Below are 15,634 nucleotides of genomic sequence, written 5' to 3'. Positions count from 1 at the left end.
CAACATCCAAGTTGTAGGTACAGCGGTACAGTTGCTGTGCATGAAAATATGTCTCCACCTACTGGAAAACCTTTGACACTTAATGGAAATATATTTATTTATGGTGTTTACATATTCGACAAAACCTCCTCTAGGCAGAAATGGAAAGCATGATATAAATATTAAAAATGTACCTGTCTAGTTGTTTCCAACATAAACAGAAATTAATAATTATATTGCTGTTGCTAAACTAACATGATTTTATTAATCAAAATCGAAACTTTAGGATAATGTTCACATTTACTTATTGTTTTCTTATACTTCAAGTCACACATGGACAATGAGCGAGCACAGGTTGGAGCTGACATTCACTAAATCAGTCAGCAGATTAATATTCTCATGCCAATGTCTTATCAACCAGCTTCTTTCAGCTCAAAATACAAAAACGATCGAGATAAATTCTGCTTTAGTGGCAAGTCAGGCAGGTCTTTTGTTAAATATAGCACTTTTGGTCAGTAGTTTTTAAAGGCTAACCTTGAACTTTCCTGTTTCATGAAGCTCTTTGTCCAAGCTTACATACTGTATGTGTTCTACTGCTGTACGCATTACCTGCTGAAAGACCGAATAGACTGAGAACCTTTTAACATTTAAGGTTGACTGATATTAATGCTTACCACTGCTGTCACTGCCTTTGTGCTTTTGCTTCCTCCTTGTCGACATCATCAGCGTTCGTCTGGGTCTTCTTCCTGTCCTCTCAGATTCCAGCCAACTGAGACATGTAGTTCATTCCACTGTAATTGTTGTTTTTTGTTTGAATTGTTGCAATTTATTGTTCTGTGTGTCACACTTTGGCTGATGGACGTTGTCCTTAAATCCATCCATTAACACCCCCGCAGGGTCACAATAGGTGCTGTTGTCCATCTCCTCAAAGTGTGTTATGCTCTGTAACGTCTAGCAGGTCAACCAAGCAATGTAAAGTCAGTCAACATGTTACCTGAAACAGAATGTAGGGTTGGCAAAATAACATTTTAAAATTCATTCTGCTGCTATTTAACTTTTCAGTGTTTTTTATATTAATTCTGCATTGCCGTGGAATGCATAAATGTGATTTATTTCTCCATTTTGACATGTATCTGACATCTGGTCTCCACTTCATACCTTGCACATGTACAGAGCTAAATAACTTCTATTTTACTGTCATTCCTGCACTTTATATTTTATATTCATATTTATGTTCATATTTTATACTGTATTTTATTTTATTCTGGAGTAACCTCACAACATCGGAACCTCAAAACATTGTCCTGAGCCGTATGCAACGAAATTTCGTTCTGTATACACCCTGTGCATGCAAAATGACAATAAAGTCAGTCTAAGTCTAAGTCTAAGTAGAAAAAATACATTCTGGAGTCAAAACCTCTAAACACTGCAATGTGTTTGCACATTGCAGTGTTTGTCCAACAATCCAGTTTAGGTTTGTCCAACCTAAACTGTGCTCTTCTTTGACTGGAGCCATGTTGTGATTCAAAACCGGGTGTAAATGTTTTTGGGGTTTTTTTTAGAAAGTTTGGGAAGTAAACTGTTGAAGAAAATTTTCACAATTCAATGTTCCCAAAATGGTTAAATTACATAAAGTTTGACTAATTTCTAAACAAATGTCTCATTTTTTACTTTTTTTTAAAGTGCTTAAACGGCTACAACCTCATTTAACAGCATCAGTTCCAGTGATAATTTTTTACAACAAAAAAAGTGCAATGTCAAACTTGACATTGCATTTTTTAGTTAATTAACATCTGGTGAATTTCTAATCCCTATGGAAATTTCACCACCAACATGTTTTAACAGAGTCTTTGGTGGGATTAGCAAATGTTTTCGGCTCCTAAGAGCTTCATAGACCCGGCTTTGAAATGTCCAAACTATCTCTTTACAGTTTATGTCACATCATCTTAAAGTCAAAATGTTTCCACAGCTTCGCACGAGGATTTTTAACTCATTCAGTCAATTGAAAGAGGATGTGAAAGAAGGAAGGTCTGAAGCTCTATCAGATTCTGTGTTTATGCATGCTGATCCTTACATTTTGAATGATACACATACTTCAGTTTAACTCGGCCTATCACATAAAGTTTACCAGAACTCACTTGCTGCAGCTGGGAAAGTTTGAAAATGGACATAAAATAAGCCAAATGAAACCTAATTAAAATGATGAATCTGACAAAAGGGAAAAAAAGGAACTTTTGATTTTTGTGCTTTTACTTCTCATTTGTTTTTTGTGGGTTTTTGTGTCTGCTCATCTGGTGGTTTGTGTGCAGACTGCAGACATGTAAAGAAATCTTCAGGGAAATTGTTCATCGGAACAAATTCAGACGCTGACTTTTTGATTTTTCCAAACATTTTTGGTCATAAAAGTAAATCACCAGAACTTCCACAAATGGAGACCACTTGGTTTGTAGTTTGGAGTGTTTGGATCTTGTGTCAGGTAAGAAATCTTCCCCTCTTTACGATTTTAACAAGCTCATTAAATTTCAGTAATTCTCCATTTCTAATATTTGTTAAGCTTTTTAAAACCATGTGTGTTTATCTACATTTTGTGTAATAGCACCTGAAAAAATGGTGTTGAATATTAGGTTTAAAAGTTTAAGGCCAAAATTATACATGGTTCTAACATTTAGCTCAAACAGTATATGGTCTGTTTTACTATACAAACAGTTTGATTTCATTGTTTGGGGTTAACCTCATTAAGTTTCCAGTAATGCTAATGAGGGGAGGTTGTTTTTATTTTCTTGTTCAGTAGTCCTGTAATCAATTAAAAATGTGATGAAATGCAGGTTTTCCCCCAGAAGACTGGCTAAGCCCTGTGGCTGGTTATTCATTCACCAATGTCGTGTTTTTGAGTAAAAAAATGTTTAAAGTTGACAATAAATTTGAAAATATCATTTAATAATTATGTGTTATTGAAAGATTAATACCTGAACACCAACTATAAAGTCTTAAAAATGCAAACATTTTAAAAAGACTTGAATAAATAAGCAATCCTTAGACTGGTGGAGACACAAGTAAAGCCTGGTGGCCCGCCAGGCTTATAAAACACTGGGAGAAACCCTGAAATATTTGACATCTAATTTGATCATTGTATTAATATTCTGCCATCAGCAATGAAGATTTTTACAGGTGAGTAAATTTACAAAACTTCAATCCATCACCCACGAAAAGGAAAATGAAACGATTCCAATCTCTGACAATGTATGAAACCAAACTGTTTATGACACCACAGATTAGAATTGATCTAATAAATAAATTCACCGTGTCTCCTCTTCTAGACCTCAGCTGCTGCAGATGGGTCATCGTGTGAACCTGGATTTGAGTCGGAGCTGTTTATATTAAAAGTGAGCAGAAAGAACCTGAAGCCAGGCACAAGACTGAGCAAAGGTATCAGTATTCCCTCCATCTCTATAAACCAGGGTGCCTACTGGGGTCAGCGGGGGAGCTTACTGCCTGGGAGAGAGTTTAACCCAGAGATGGTTAGTCTTTCCCTCCCTCCATCTCCTCCATCACTCCACCACTCATGTCTCTGCTTCAGCAGTGGCGCCAGTATTGGCTGTTAGCAGAGCTCTGCAGAGCTTGACTGCATGCTAGTGAGGCAGTTTCATCATTTAATCCTAGCATGTAGGACAAGGGACGCATGTAAAAGTTGCAGGACTCTAAGATTAAATGCTTAAAAACTATCTGCCTGAAAATCTGAAGTGTAAAAAATTCACTTTCCAATGTATGTTTTAAAATGTCTTGGTTTAAAAATAAAAAAATTAAATGGTGCTTACATTTTCACAATTCCTTTGTAGTTTCTGTTTTCTAAATATGTCTTATTTCTATTACTTCTAGTTAGTATTGCCTTACTTTGTGCTTGTGGACAAAACCGAGAGTTCTTTGTTTTTATTGGAATCATTGTATTTTTTAAATATATCAATTTATTTAAATGTATTTATTTCCAGTTGGCTTCACTGACTGCACGACCCGCACAAGATTTCTCTTCAGCACAGATGACAGCCGTTTAGTTGTAGAGACTGAGGGAATAATAACTGTGAGTAACAGACTTGCTGGAAACCCGTATTGTTATTGGACGACATGTCACATGACTCTCACATGCTTGACTCATGACTCTCACATAATGCTTAAAAGTGTCATGGGGTCTTTTGAAAGGCACTGTCAAATAAAATGCATTATTATTATTATTATTATTATTATTATTATTATTATTATTATTATTATTATTATTATTATTATTATTATTATTATTATTATTATTATTATTATTATTATTATTATTATTATGTCAAATGTGTCTTACCTCAGACTTGCTATTATTTGACAATCAAATAACATTGATACCATCTGACCAAATGATGATCTGAGCAGGTCAGTCATTTCTAGCTGTTGCTTTAAGCTGCTTGTTTTAAGCCACTTATTACTGAAAAGCTGTTGATTGTTTTCAGACCATAAAAACTGCATGGAGGGAGTCTGGTTGACAAAAATGTTACTTATCATCTGCCGCTGGGCAGAATATAGAAATCAAATAATAATATCTGTGATGGTCCTATATTAAATGGGGGACTCTACAGGAGCTGTTAATTACTGAATTGTCTCTAGGCAGAAAATATTTAGTGTATTTTTATGATTGTGAAAGGAGGAAGTGATAGTGGCCAATAAAAATACTTAAGTATCATAAAAAGTTCTCCTTTTCTTTTCTGGAAAGAAAAACATGAATTTTTATCAAAATATCAATAATATATAATCAACATTACTAAAATTTAAAATAAAAACTGATAAAGGTGGTTCTGTTTAGCATTTTTGGAACGCTTGTCATTGTTCCTGAAGAGAAGTTTTATAAACCCAGGCTGGCTTTAAACAGAATCACATGATCTCATCACTTCTGAGAGTTAAAGAGACACCAGGCCAATGACCTTTGCTCTTGTCTCCGTCCAGGTAAAGAGACAGGTTGTCCTTCATGAGGGGAACCAGAACTTCTCGGTCCATGCCTGGGATTCACAAGGTCAGAAAATGACTCTTCCTGTCAGGTTGCTGTATCAAGATCATCACTATATGAACAACCGTCTGGATGCTGAATATCATCATGAGGCTCACAAACTCAGCAACCAGCTTCATGATCACCTGGACTCTGATAGTAATCAGCAGGTGAGATCTGGTAAAGTGGACCAGAAAGGAAAGTTGTTCTTCTAGAAAGTAGAAAAAATGCATCTTACCTGTTATAAACTCATCTAATCTCCACTGAGCAGCTTTTCTTCTTTAAGAAGGTTTGATATGTAGAGATGTTTCTCTGTGAGATGCTGATCCTCCCTGGATGTATTTAATATTTCCTTCTCTCAGATCCCCATCCTGGATTTCCCCAAATCTAATCCAGGGCTGAAGAGGAGAAAGAGAGGCTGGGTTATCCCTCCTATTAATGTTCCTGAACATAGCAGAGGACCTTTTCCTCTGTTTCTTGTCGTGGTAGGAGGAACTAAAATGTCCTACAGTTTTTTTGTTTTGTTTTGTTTTTTGTTTTAAAAGAATTAGGGAAAATGTAACCCAATCTGTTCTGTGTTATATTTTATAGGATAATTTAGATTGGCCTCAAACTTTCTACTTCCTTTTTATTTCCTGTTGTTTTCTGACCTATTGTTTGTTTTTGTCAGAACTACAATATAATCAATGCTTTAACTAAAAATATCTCTCTTAGGTCTAAATTAATACAGAATCAGACATTTGCAACTAATAACTGTTGTTATAGTTGTGTAAGCTGAAAGTTGGTCTGTTTTGTCCAGATTCGCTCTGATGAAGATAAAGTGAAGAAGATCTATTACAGCATCACTGGTCCAGGAGCAGATCAGCCTCCTGTTGGTCTTTTCACCATGAACAGAGACACTGGTCATCTGCATGTCACACAGGAACTGGACAGAGAGAAAGTGGACAAGTACACGGTCAGTGTTTTCTCTGTCAGTTTAAACTTGATGCTGTTCTGCCTAATTTAATCTGTTAGAACATTTTAATGTGCTTTTATGGCGGCATGATTCTTGCCAACAGGTGAATCTTTCTACAATATCTCAAACATCTGAAATCAAAGGTTTTCTAAATCAAATTGCAACGTTTTCGTGTGACTCCGGAGAGAATTGAATCATCTGTTTTAGAGCTGTGGATTATAGTCATTCAAAGATATTGAATATAAATAAAAAGATAGGATCAAAAATAAACATGAACTGAAAGCAGCAACACACAATATCATTTTCTTGGTGATGGAAAACTGTATCATATTTATAGCTTCAAGCCCATTCTGTGGCAGAGGGAGCCGATGGAAAAGCAGAGGAGCCGATGGAAATTATAATCAAAGTAATTGACCAGAATGACAACAAACCTGTTTTCAGTCAGTCTGTCTATGTGGGAGAAGTTCCAGAGGCCTCACAAGAAGGTAAATTCCTGGCTTCAGGTGCTGAACACACATAAATAATATCTTACATACAAAACTGTTCTTTTATACACATAAAATATATTTTATGTTTGGTGAAATGTAATTTCTTATCACAAACATTTAGTCCAAGGATGACTTGGGACAATTAATGGTTAAATCTTTGGCCCAACATTAACATCACACTAGATTATTGACCTGCTTGGAAACAAAACTTTCAGATAAACTCTGTACTTAAACAAAACTAGAACATTGATGAGTTTTTCATCAAAGTTCTAATGGTCACTGTAAGGAAAAGGGCATTAATACCCTTTCTAGTGGTATTAATGCCATTGAAATGGTCTTTAAGTTTAATTAAGAAATTTAAATATGGTATTACATTGGTAGTATATTTATTGACATATAGTACATGTGTAAAGCAGAAATCCATAAAATTGTTTATGTCCTCTCAGAGAATAATGACTAAGACTAAAGAGACAAAGACCAAAGAATAAGAACAAAATGCTTAATCCAACATTCAACAGATCTACCTCAGACCATCAAGACACATTTACTGATATAAATACACATATTGTCTGAAAAGCTCAGCGTGGAAACATATTTCTATGGTGAAAAGATCACATTTTATTCTAAGTCCCATTCTGCCTCAACAACACAATCTTGTTAATTTTGTATCCCTATTATCTGCCCTAAATGGGATAAAAATAAATACATTTTATTCTGGTGGCAAATAATTATCAGAATTTAACAAAACCCAGTGACAGCACTGAACTGATTTATGTTCATAGGTTTTGAACCAAATCTGAACTAAGTTCACAGATCCAAAGCGAACTAGTTCTCAGTCATGCATGAACAGAACCGAGTCAAACAAGGAGAAGCAGCCTTCGGTTTTTACGCTCAGTTCAGCTCAGCCTCACTGTTAAACCTCTGTTGATAAACTGGTGAATCTGCTCTCACTGATCTGCTTTGTGTTTCCTCTTGATTAGGTTTTCAGGTGATTCAGGTTGTGGCCACAGATGCTGATGAGCCAAATACTGACAACTCTGATATCAGGTATCATGTAATGAGTCAGAAACCAGAGGATCCCAGTCCCAACATGTTTACCATCAATCCAGCAACTGGAGTCATCAGAGTCAACGAAGCTGGACTGGACCGAGAGGTGAGAATTCTGACAGTTGTTAGGGATGTGGGATGGCTAATGCCATGACAGCCAATGCATGACAAAATATAATTCTTACTATCATGTTTCTCCACTGAAACTCATACTGCAGTCTACCCCACGTAACTTATTACAACTTTTATTTATTACTCGGCTTCAGGACCCACAACGCTACTGAGCTGCACATATTCAGGCATGTGCACCTGTAGGTGGCACTATAGCAGAAAATACGCGTTTATGCTTATAACTCGAAAACTAAACACATCAACCTCAGTCACTCTTCAAAGTTTGGTAAGAATCGAAGCGTCTTTGTTTGGATCACAGCAAATCAAACTTTCACACTAAGAGCCCATAATGCTTAATGTTGTTTTTTTCCCATTTATGCTTCAACAGAACAGCATTAAAAAACATTGTAAAAGAGAAGCAAGTTTTGTTATTTGGTGTAATTTTCAAATTTTTTAGCTCAAACTGGAACATTTTAGGGTAATTTTCAATATTTCTATATGTGAAAACCAATTACAAGCAGGGGAGCCACATAGGACTGTGATCTGACCACATAGTCATCCTATTTGGCCACATGATGATGCCAAACCCACCTTATCTGTGTCAACAACAGTATAGAAACCCAGTCAGGGTGCTTCATTTGTATATTTATACCAACTTCTATCAACTTTAAATGACTTAATCCACATCCACTTTATTGTGGCTGACCAGCACACACTCACAACCATTCACTTCATTTCATGTCCTTGTGGGATCAATAAAGTAATTTTGAATTCGGTTTCACTGACAACCAAATTGTTGGTTGTCAGATATTTCACTGTGAAATAGCTCACAGTGAAATAATGAACTATTTCACTAATGGACTCAGAATCAGAAGGCTGCAGATTTGAATCTGGGTATGAAATTCATATTAAACCCACATCAAGTGATGTCTACATCTGGGTCGGGCGAGGAACCCATTTAAACTGCTTGCAGTTCTGGTTATATTTTGGATTTTTCTCAGACTTGCTACATTTTAGACAACGCCAGAAAAAAGAAAAAACTTATTGTGTTGTTCAAATTTAACGCTGAAGTTAACAATGTGAGCCAGTTTGAAGCTGAGTGATGCTGAAGATGTTGATTCTGTCATGATTTGAGTTTCTCTGTGTGTTTATTTTGAGTTCCTGTGTCTCTGAGTCTCCGTGTTGTCCTGTCTTACCCTTTGATTGCTCCCTGGTGTGTCTCGTTTCCTTGGTTACTCCCTGTGTATTTGACCCCACCTGTGCTCCTTGTTCCTTGTCGGGTCCTCGTCTCATTTGGCTTCTAGTCTCTGTCGTCTGATGTTCCTCAGTCTGTCGTCTCATCATTTGTGTAACCGGTTGCTACCGGCGTCGAGCCCTGCCTTCTGCTTGGCCATGCTGCCCAGTATTCTGGACATTATTGGACTGTGTAATTCTGGATATTCATTATTAAAACCATCTGACTCGTCTGCTGCGTTTCGCTCACCATCTTCCACCCCCACTTTATGACAGATTCATATGATTAAAGTTCATGTTTGTTAAAACAGAAAATCCCTCAGTACACACTGGAAGTACAGGCAGCTGACAACAAGGGAGAAGGTTTGACTGGATTTACCAAAGTGATTATCAAAGTGACCGACCTCAACGATCACACTCCAATCTTTATAGAGCCCTTTGTAAGTATAAGACATGACTGCTTTTATTAATTTTTTGTTCATTTTGTTGCCTAGTAATTACTTGTGAATATTTTATTCAAATCAGTTTATCACAATTGATTTGTGCAGCAGATGGTCAGTAAAGCAGTAGATCACTCTGACTGCTATTAGTGAGTCTTTAAAGTACAAAACATATGATGTAAAATGATGGATGATCGTAAAATGTCCATGTGTATTTTTTCTGCAAACTGACAGCTTCTCTTCCACATCTTCTGTCTCAGTATAACGCTACAGTTGAAGAGAATAAAGTAGACGCTCTAGTTGTTAAGATGTTGGTGAAGGACGGTGATGAGCCTCATACCATGGCCTGGAATGCAAAGTTCAGCATCATTGATGGAGATCCAGGAAATCTGTTTACTGTGGAAACAGGAACAAACAAACAAGAAGGAATCATCAGTACTGCTAAGGTAGGAGGAACAGCAGGTTCTGACTGTTGGACCAAATGTAACTATTTCAAAGTATTTTGTTTTTAAGCAAAATTCAGTTACATTTATCAGCTGAAGTTCAGCCTGAACTGTTCATGTCTGAGTTACCATTAAACCTTTCTTCCACTAAACCAGGGTCTGGACTTTGAGAGAACCAGTAAGCACACTCTACTGGTCACAGTGGAGAATGAGGCTCCTTTTGCTGTCCCCTTGGTCACTTCCACTGCTACAGTGGTGGTGACTGTGGAGGATGTCAATGAACCTCTGATGTTTGATCCTAAAGAGAAGCATGTTTCTAAAAGTGAGGATCTTGCTGAGAACAGCACTGTGGTGCGATACACAGCTACTGATCCAGACACTGGACGCAAACAGAAAGTCATGTAAGGAACTTAAAGAAATGAAATTTCACATTTTTACACAGCTATTTTAACCAAGTTATATTCCAGATCTGTCTGTTTAATGAGTACTCAGAAACTGGGTGGGCAGATTTCTTACTTCATGAAATGAACTGCAAATCAGAACTTTGTAAATCTAAAATATGAGGATATTTGTCTCCTGTCCCAACATGCATCTCTCTGTCCCACATTATAAAGCTGGAACTGATGTTTGAACATGTTTTTATGGTTTGTCTTTATTGTTCCAGGTATGAAATAATTAGTGACCCAGCTGGCTGGTTTGACATTGATAAGGAGACTGGTGAGATAAAAGTGAGAAACCAAATGGACAGAGAATCTCCACTTGTCAAGGAGGATAAATACTCAGCCCTGATTGGTGCATATGATGATGGTAGGTGTGAGTCTTGTTCTGGAGCTGTAGGAGAGAAACTTAGACAAAGAATATGTTCAAATCCTTTGGATTTGAAAATGAAAACAACTTGGAAAAAACTGAAGTTGTGATTCTCTGTTCTGAAGAAACCTCCTTTATCCAGCTTTGGAAGAGCTTTTAACTGGAATGCTAGCTGTAGCATTTGAGGTTTTCTTAGCCTGGAAGTAGTCTTTCATTAGTTTATTACTTCCTGTAAAACATTATGAATGGCTTTTTGTATTAAAGGGATTGGAGGGGATACAATGCATTTTCCAGGCACATAGTGCCATTATAACATATAACTATGATATGTTTTGATAACAGCTGAATGTAACAAATATAACTAGAAACAAATTTGACTTTGCAATTTGATGCCTTGAAATTGGGCCTCTGTCTCTTTAAAAAGCTCCTGTTCTTTCCGACACTTCAGCATGTCATCACAACAGTGCTACTCCATTATGCCATTTACAACTGTTCTTAGGAGCATTGGACCAGGAAGTAGTTTTTGTGATGAGCTCAGTAGACGTACAGCAGCACCAGGTGTTTAATTGCTGCTGCTGCTAGTCTGGGGGAGCTGAGTGGGAGAAGTAAAGAGTCTGTGTTTTGCATGAGCCAGTGTTTAGGCACCCATAAGTAATTGCCATGGGAGATTAAATGATTCCTCAAACATACATGAAAGTATCAAAGCAACCCTAAATGTATGCTCGGATGAGGGAATCACCTTATAAAATGAGCTGAAGCTCAAAAAAGTTTATTTATACATTGTACCTCCCTTTAAATTGTACTTTATAGAGCTCTTTAATCTTACTCTTATGATTTCTTCAGCTCTTGAAAAGTTTAGACGTTTTCCTCAGCAGATTGCTAAAGGCGTCCCCAGAATGGCTCCTGCTGCTACTGCTGTATGTCTGTCGTCTTACCAGATCAAATCCCAGCTACAGCAACTGGAACTCTGGTTCTTCATCTTCAGGATGTCAACGACAGCCCCCCTACCATTGAGGAACGCAAATTCACAGTATGTCTTTTTTTTGGTGCAATTAAAATAGTCTTACATATAAACATTAAAATAGAATTTCATATACTTGATATAGAATTGTTAACTTTTGAAATAAAAAATAAATCGGTATTAAAGTGGACGTTTCAAATCTAGCTTGTTTCCACAGGTGTGTAGCAAGATACCAGTTCCTCAGCTGCTGACTGTGACAGACCGAGATGGACCAGGCTTTACTTCTCCATACAACGTCAGCCTAGTTGGCTCTGCGAAGGCTAACTGGACTGCTAGGATGATCAGCACCAGTATGTGTATCAGCTATACCCAACCTTTGATCATAATGTGCTCAAAGAATCTACTCATTCTTTGAGCACTAACCCTAACCCTAGCATTAAGGTTAGGGTTAGCACATTCTCTGATGAGCTTGAATGAGAACATCAGAGAATGTGCTCATTCTGTGAGCACATCAAGTTCCCAGTGAATGAAACTGTTGCCAATGAGTCAAACGCAGACAAAGCAAAACTAAGAGGAAGGAATTGGCAAATAGAAACTGACCACTAACATAATCTAAACTGCAAAGAATGATCGAAGCATTTTCCTGGTGTGAATAAACCCAAAACACTTAAATCTGGTGGAATTCCTGACAAAATTAATGTTTGTTGTTGTCTTATTTTGCAGGAACAGGAATTATCCTGACTTTAAACCGTGAGCTGGAGATTGGAGATTACACTGTGGCCATGAGCATTGCAGACAGCCAGGGTCTGTCTCAGGTCAGCACAGTCACAGCCAGAGTGTGTGACTGCGCTGGAGAAGACGTGAGCTGTCGGGAGAAAGATGTTGGTGGCTCCAACTCTCCAGTCATCCTGGGAATACTGAAGGCCATCGTGGTGCTGCTGATCAGTGAGTTTGAAATTTGATTGTGTTGCTATACAAATATAAAGCCTTCTTCAAATTAAAGACACAGCTTTTAATTTAAGAGATGGAGAATGAGTTTAAACTCAAAGTTTCTGCAAACTTTGTAGCATTGCACTAATATAAACGTGCTGGGCAAACACTGAGGCGCATGAAGTTGGACATTTAATAATTTACACAACAATGTTTTAAATACTTCACTAAAACTAATGCATTTTATTGCTATACACACTAAATTTTACCTTCAATGATTCCGGAAGCATCAAAACAGTCCAACCTTAGAATAGATTTCTTCATTAAAGCATACATTAGTCTGGTGTGAAGTCAGAGTGAAAACCAAGTCAGCTCCCTGCCTCACAAACTCATTTGTTTCTCGTTTCCTGCTGGCCTGACATCTGCTTGACTCATTTCCAAAGGTACAAATACCAACTGTATCCACATCTGACAAGTAGGACTATCTGCCTTTACAAATAGTTTAAACGTTTTCTAACTATGGAAACCAGGAGGTCACATTGAGTCAGTGACAGTCTTTGTTCAGAACGTCTCCTTGTGTTGTCCATCAATCCTGTCCTGAGTTTGGTTGATAAAAACAGATTTTCTGTGCACTGGTCTGTGTGCTGACTCCGTCATAATGTTTAGTTTTCCTTATACTAAATCATAAGTGGTATAATAGAGCCTTACTGACACCAAGTGGACATTTTTCATCGTATTTAATTTGGCCAGCTGAGCAGAACCGCCCTGGTTGTAAACGTCAGTGACTGTACATCAGACACGTTTGTTCCTTTTATATTTTTCGTTTGTAAGTTCATTTTTATTAATTATTATTTCAGTATTGTGTGACATTTTATCTGGAATGGTTCTTTCTATGTTTTCCAACTAAATTCCTAAGCTAAGCTAAATCGTTAGCTAATTATTACTAATTGGGAGCCGTTTCTTTTGCTGGGCTCTGGTTGCTTTCTGTATTTTGTCTGTGGTTGCTGTATATGAACATTGAGACGCCCGATCCACCTCAACTGGCTCCTCTTGATTTGAAGGAGTAGAGGCTCTACTCTGAGTCCCTCCCGGATGACTGAGCTTCTCTCCTCTAAGGAAAAGGCCAGACACCCTGAGGAGAAAACCCATTTCGGCCCCTGGTATCTGTGACTTTGTTCTTTCGGTCATGACCCAAAGCTCATGACCATAGAAGAGGATAGGAACATAGATCGACTGGTAAATCGAGAGCTTCAATTTTGACAGAGCTCTCTCTTCACCACGATGGACCGGTACAGCGCCCGCTTCACTGCCAATCCGCCTGTCGACCTCCCGCTCTCTTCTTCCCTCATTCGTGAACAAGAGCCCGAGATGCTTCCAACTTCATGGAATTGTGTTGGGGTTGAACAATTTGGTGATTAGTCGCCTTCTCTCCATTTAGTGCTGGGGCTGCCATTGTTCCTGTTTGTGAGACGAAGGAGAGCAGAGGAGAAACCTGTTGAACTCAAAGATCTCAGCACGGCAGACAACATGTTGGAGGAGGAGGAGAGGAACGACAGAGAGGACATTCAGGTGAACATTTGATGGAGGTTGATTCTGCTCACCCCGTCGTGTTTCAGCAAAAACATCTTCTAGACAATATGAATCGTAAGCAAAGTGTTATGCCTTACTTGAAGCTGAACTGTTGATGGGGAAAAGTTCATGTGCCTAGGAGACTCTTCCAAACGACATAGGCCAATGGATGGAAAAAAACCAATAATATAAATATTTTTTCTTGATCTTGTTTAGTTCTTCAGCTGTGATCATCCTGTAAGTGAAGTAAAACCCCAGCAATGCTATTGTTCTCCTTTCACAAACATTTTTTAAAGACAATTCGCATTATTCTTTGTGAAACCTAAACAAAAATAACGTGCATCAATTCTATTATAGATAAGCTGTTCCATGTTATACTAACTTTTCCTTCTTTTCTTCCTGACTGCTCCGGCCTGAAACATCCTGCTGGTGTTTGACTGTAAGGGAGGCGGTTCTGACTCGCAAGACCCGGAATATGAATATCTGGCTGAAGGGGAACCACTTTCAGAAACTGTCTGATAATAATGGAGAACAGGATGAAAACGGATTGTACATGTTTGGTACATTTAAAGAAAATTGCTGCATGGGTTTTAAATGTGTCTGTAGTAACATGCTGAACATTTCGTGGTTGTTGGGATATTTTGTAATGAACCGTTTTAGTTTAATTTCATTCATTGTAATGACCTCTTGTTGAGAGGTCAGAGAAGATGTTTTCCATTGTTCACTATTTGGGGAGTTAGCTTTCTGCAAGCCTTTCAAAGGTGGAACTTTTAACCTTTGTTATATTTGTTTATTTTATTTTTTTCCAATACATAGACTTTGTTTTCTCCATTGCTGGTGCTACTGAGCAAACACTGAGCAACAAAAATGTTGTGCAACATGTGCATCTTTGGTGTTTGGGAGTTTTAAGATAAACTTCAAAATTCACCATCATGTTTCTACTGCCTGGACATAATATTAACATTTTTGGAGAGGCTCATCTGGAAATCTATAAGGGAATCTCTTAAGAGTTTCTGTGGAGTGAGCAAAAGATTAGGGTGATGGTAAGGAGGCAATTCGACCTTGAAGACTTGGAGCTCATTATGATAAATCAGCAAAACATTCAAAAACATGCTAAGCCTCTGTAACAAAAGGTTCATTGCTTTAATGCCAGTAAAGATTTTTCGGTTCTATATTTAAAAGGCTATAAACCATTTACATTCTTCTCCAGATCCAAGATTTCCTTCCTTTGACTCAGAGATCAGCTGATCCAGTAGCTTCCTGTATAGACCAGATATTTGTTTTATTTGCCGTTTAATTTTGCCTTGTTTGTTTTTTTCTGTTTCTTGAAACACCTTGTGTTAATTTTTCAAGGCACCATATAAATAAAGTTTTTAGCAGGAACTTTAAGCAGGTATTAGTTTTCATTAAGCAAACATTTTGGCATTACTTTTTCACTGATGTATCATTTTCTAATCTAAAATGTCGTCTTTGCATCAGTTGTAAGCAGAAAATCATTAATAAAATAAAGGTTTGAAAGCAGTCTCTTTGGAATTGATCTGTGTCACTTATTTGTTACTAAAATAAATGGACTTACAAAAATAGAACTTATTGAAAATGACTGCATGCACAACTATAGATATTATGTACTACATTTATTATAGTCATTATGCAT

General features: G+C 37.4%; 1 protein-coding gene across 1 annotated transcript; it reads left to right on the top strand.

The window, feature by feature from the left end:
- The first annotated feature begins 2,176 nt into the window (after nt 1–2,176).
- LOC102227391 (cadherin-1-like) lies at nt 2,177–14,908 on the top strand. The gene is made up of 17 exons (XM_023327862.1): nt 2,177–2,455; nt 3,297–3,405; nt 3,966–4,054; nt 4,957–5,166; nt 5,359–5,481; nt 5,796–5,951; nt 6,289–6,436; nt 7,420–7,592; nt 9,142–9,270; nt 9,531–9,716; nt 9,870–10,114; nt 10,378–10,520; nt 11,459–11,550; nt 11,699–11,831; nt 12,205–12,426; nt 13,850–13,980; nt 14,425–14,908. The coding sequence occupies exons 1-17, from the start codon at nt 2,408–2,410 to the stop codon at nt 14,497–14,499; spliced, it is 2,412 nt and encodes an 803-aa protein (XP_023183630.1). The 5' UTR covers nt 2,177–2,407; the 3' UTR covers nt 14,500–14,908.
- The last annotated feature ends 726 nt before the right edge of the window (nt 14,909–15,634 follow it).

This window comes from Xiphophorus maculatus, chromosome 22 (assembly GCF_002775205.1).
Source record: "Xiphophorus maculatus strain JP 163 A chromosome 22, X_maculatus-5.0-male, whole genome shotgun sequence".
NCBI lineage: Eukaryota > Metazoa > Chordata > Actinopteri > Cyprinodontiformes > Poeciliidae > Xiphophorus > Xiphophorus maculatus.
The sequence above is the reverse complement of the archived record's forward strand: the minus strand, read 5'-3'. Positions and strand labels throughout refer to the sequence as shown.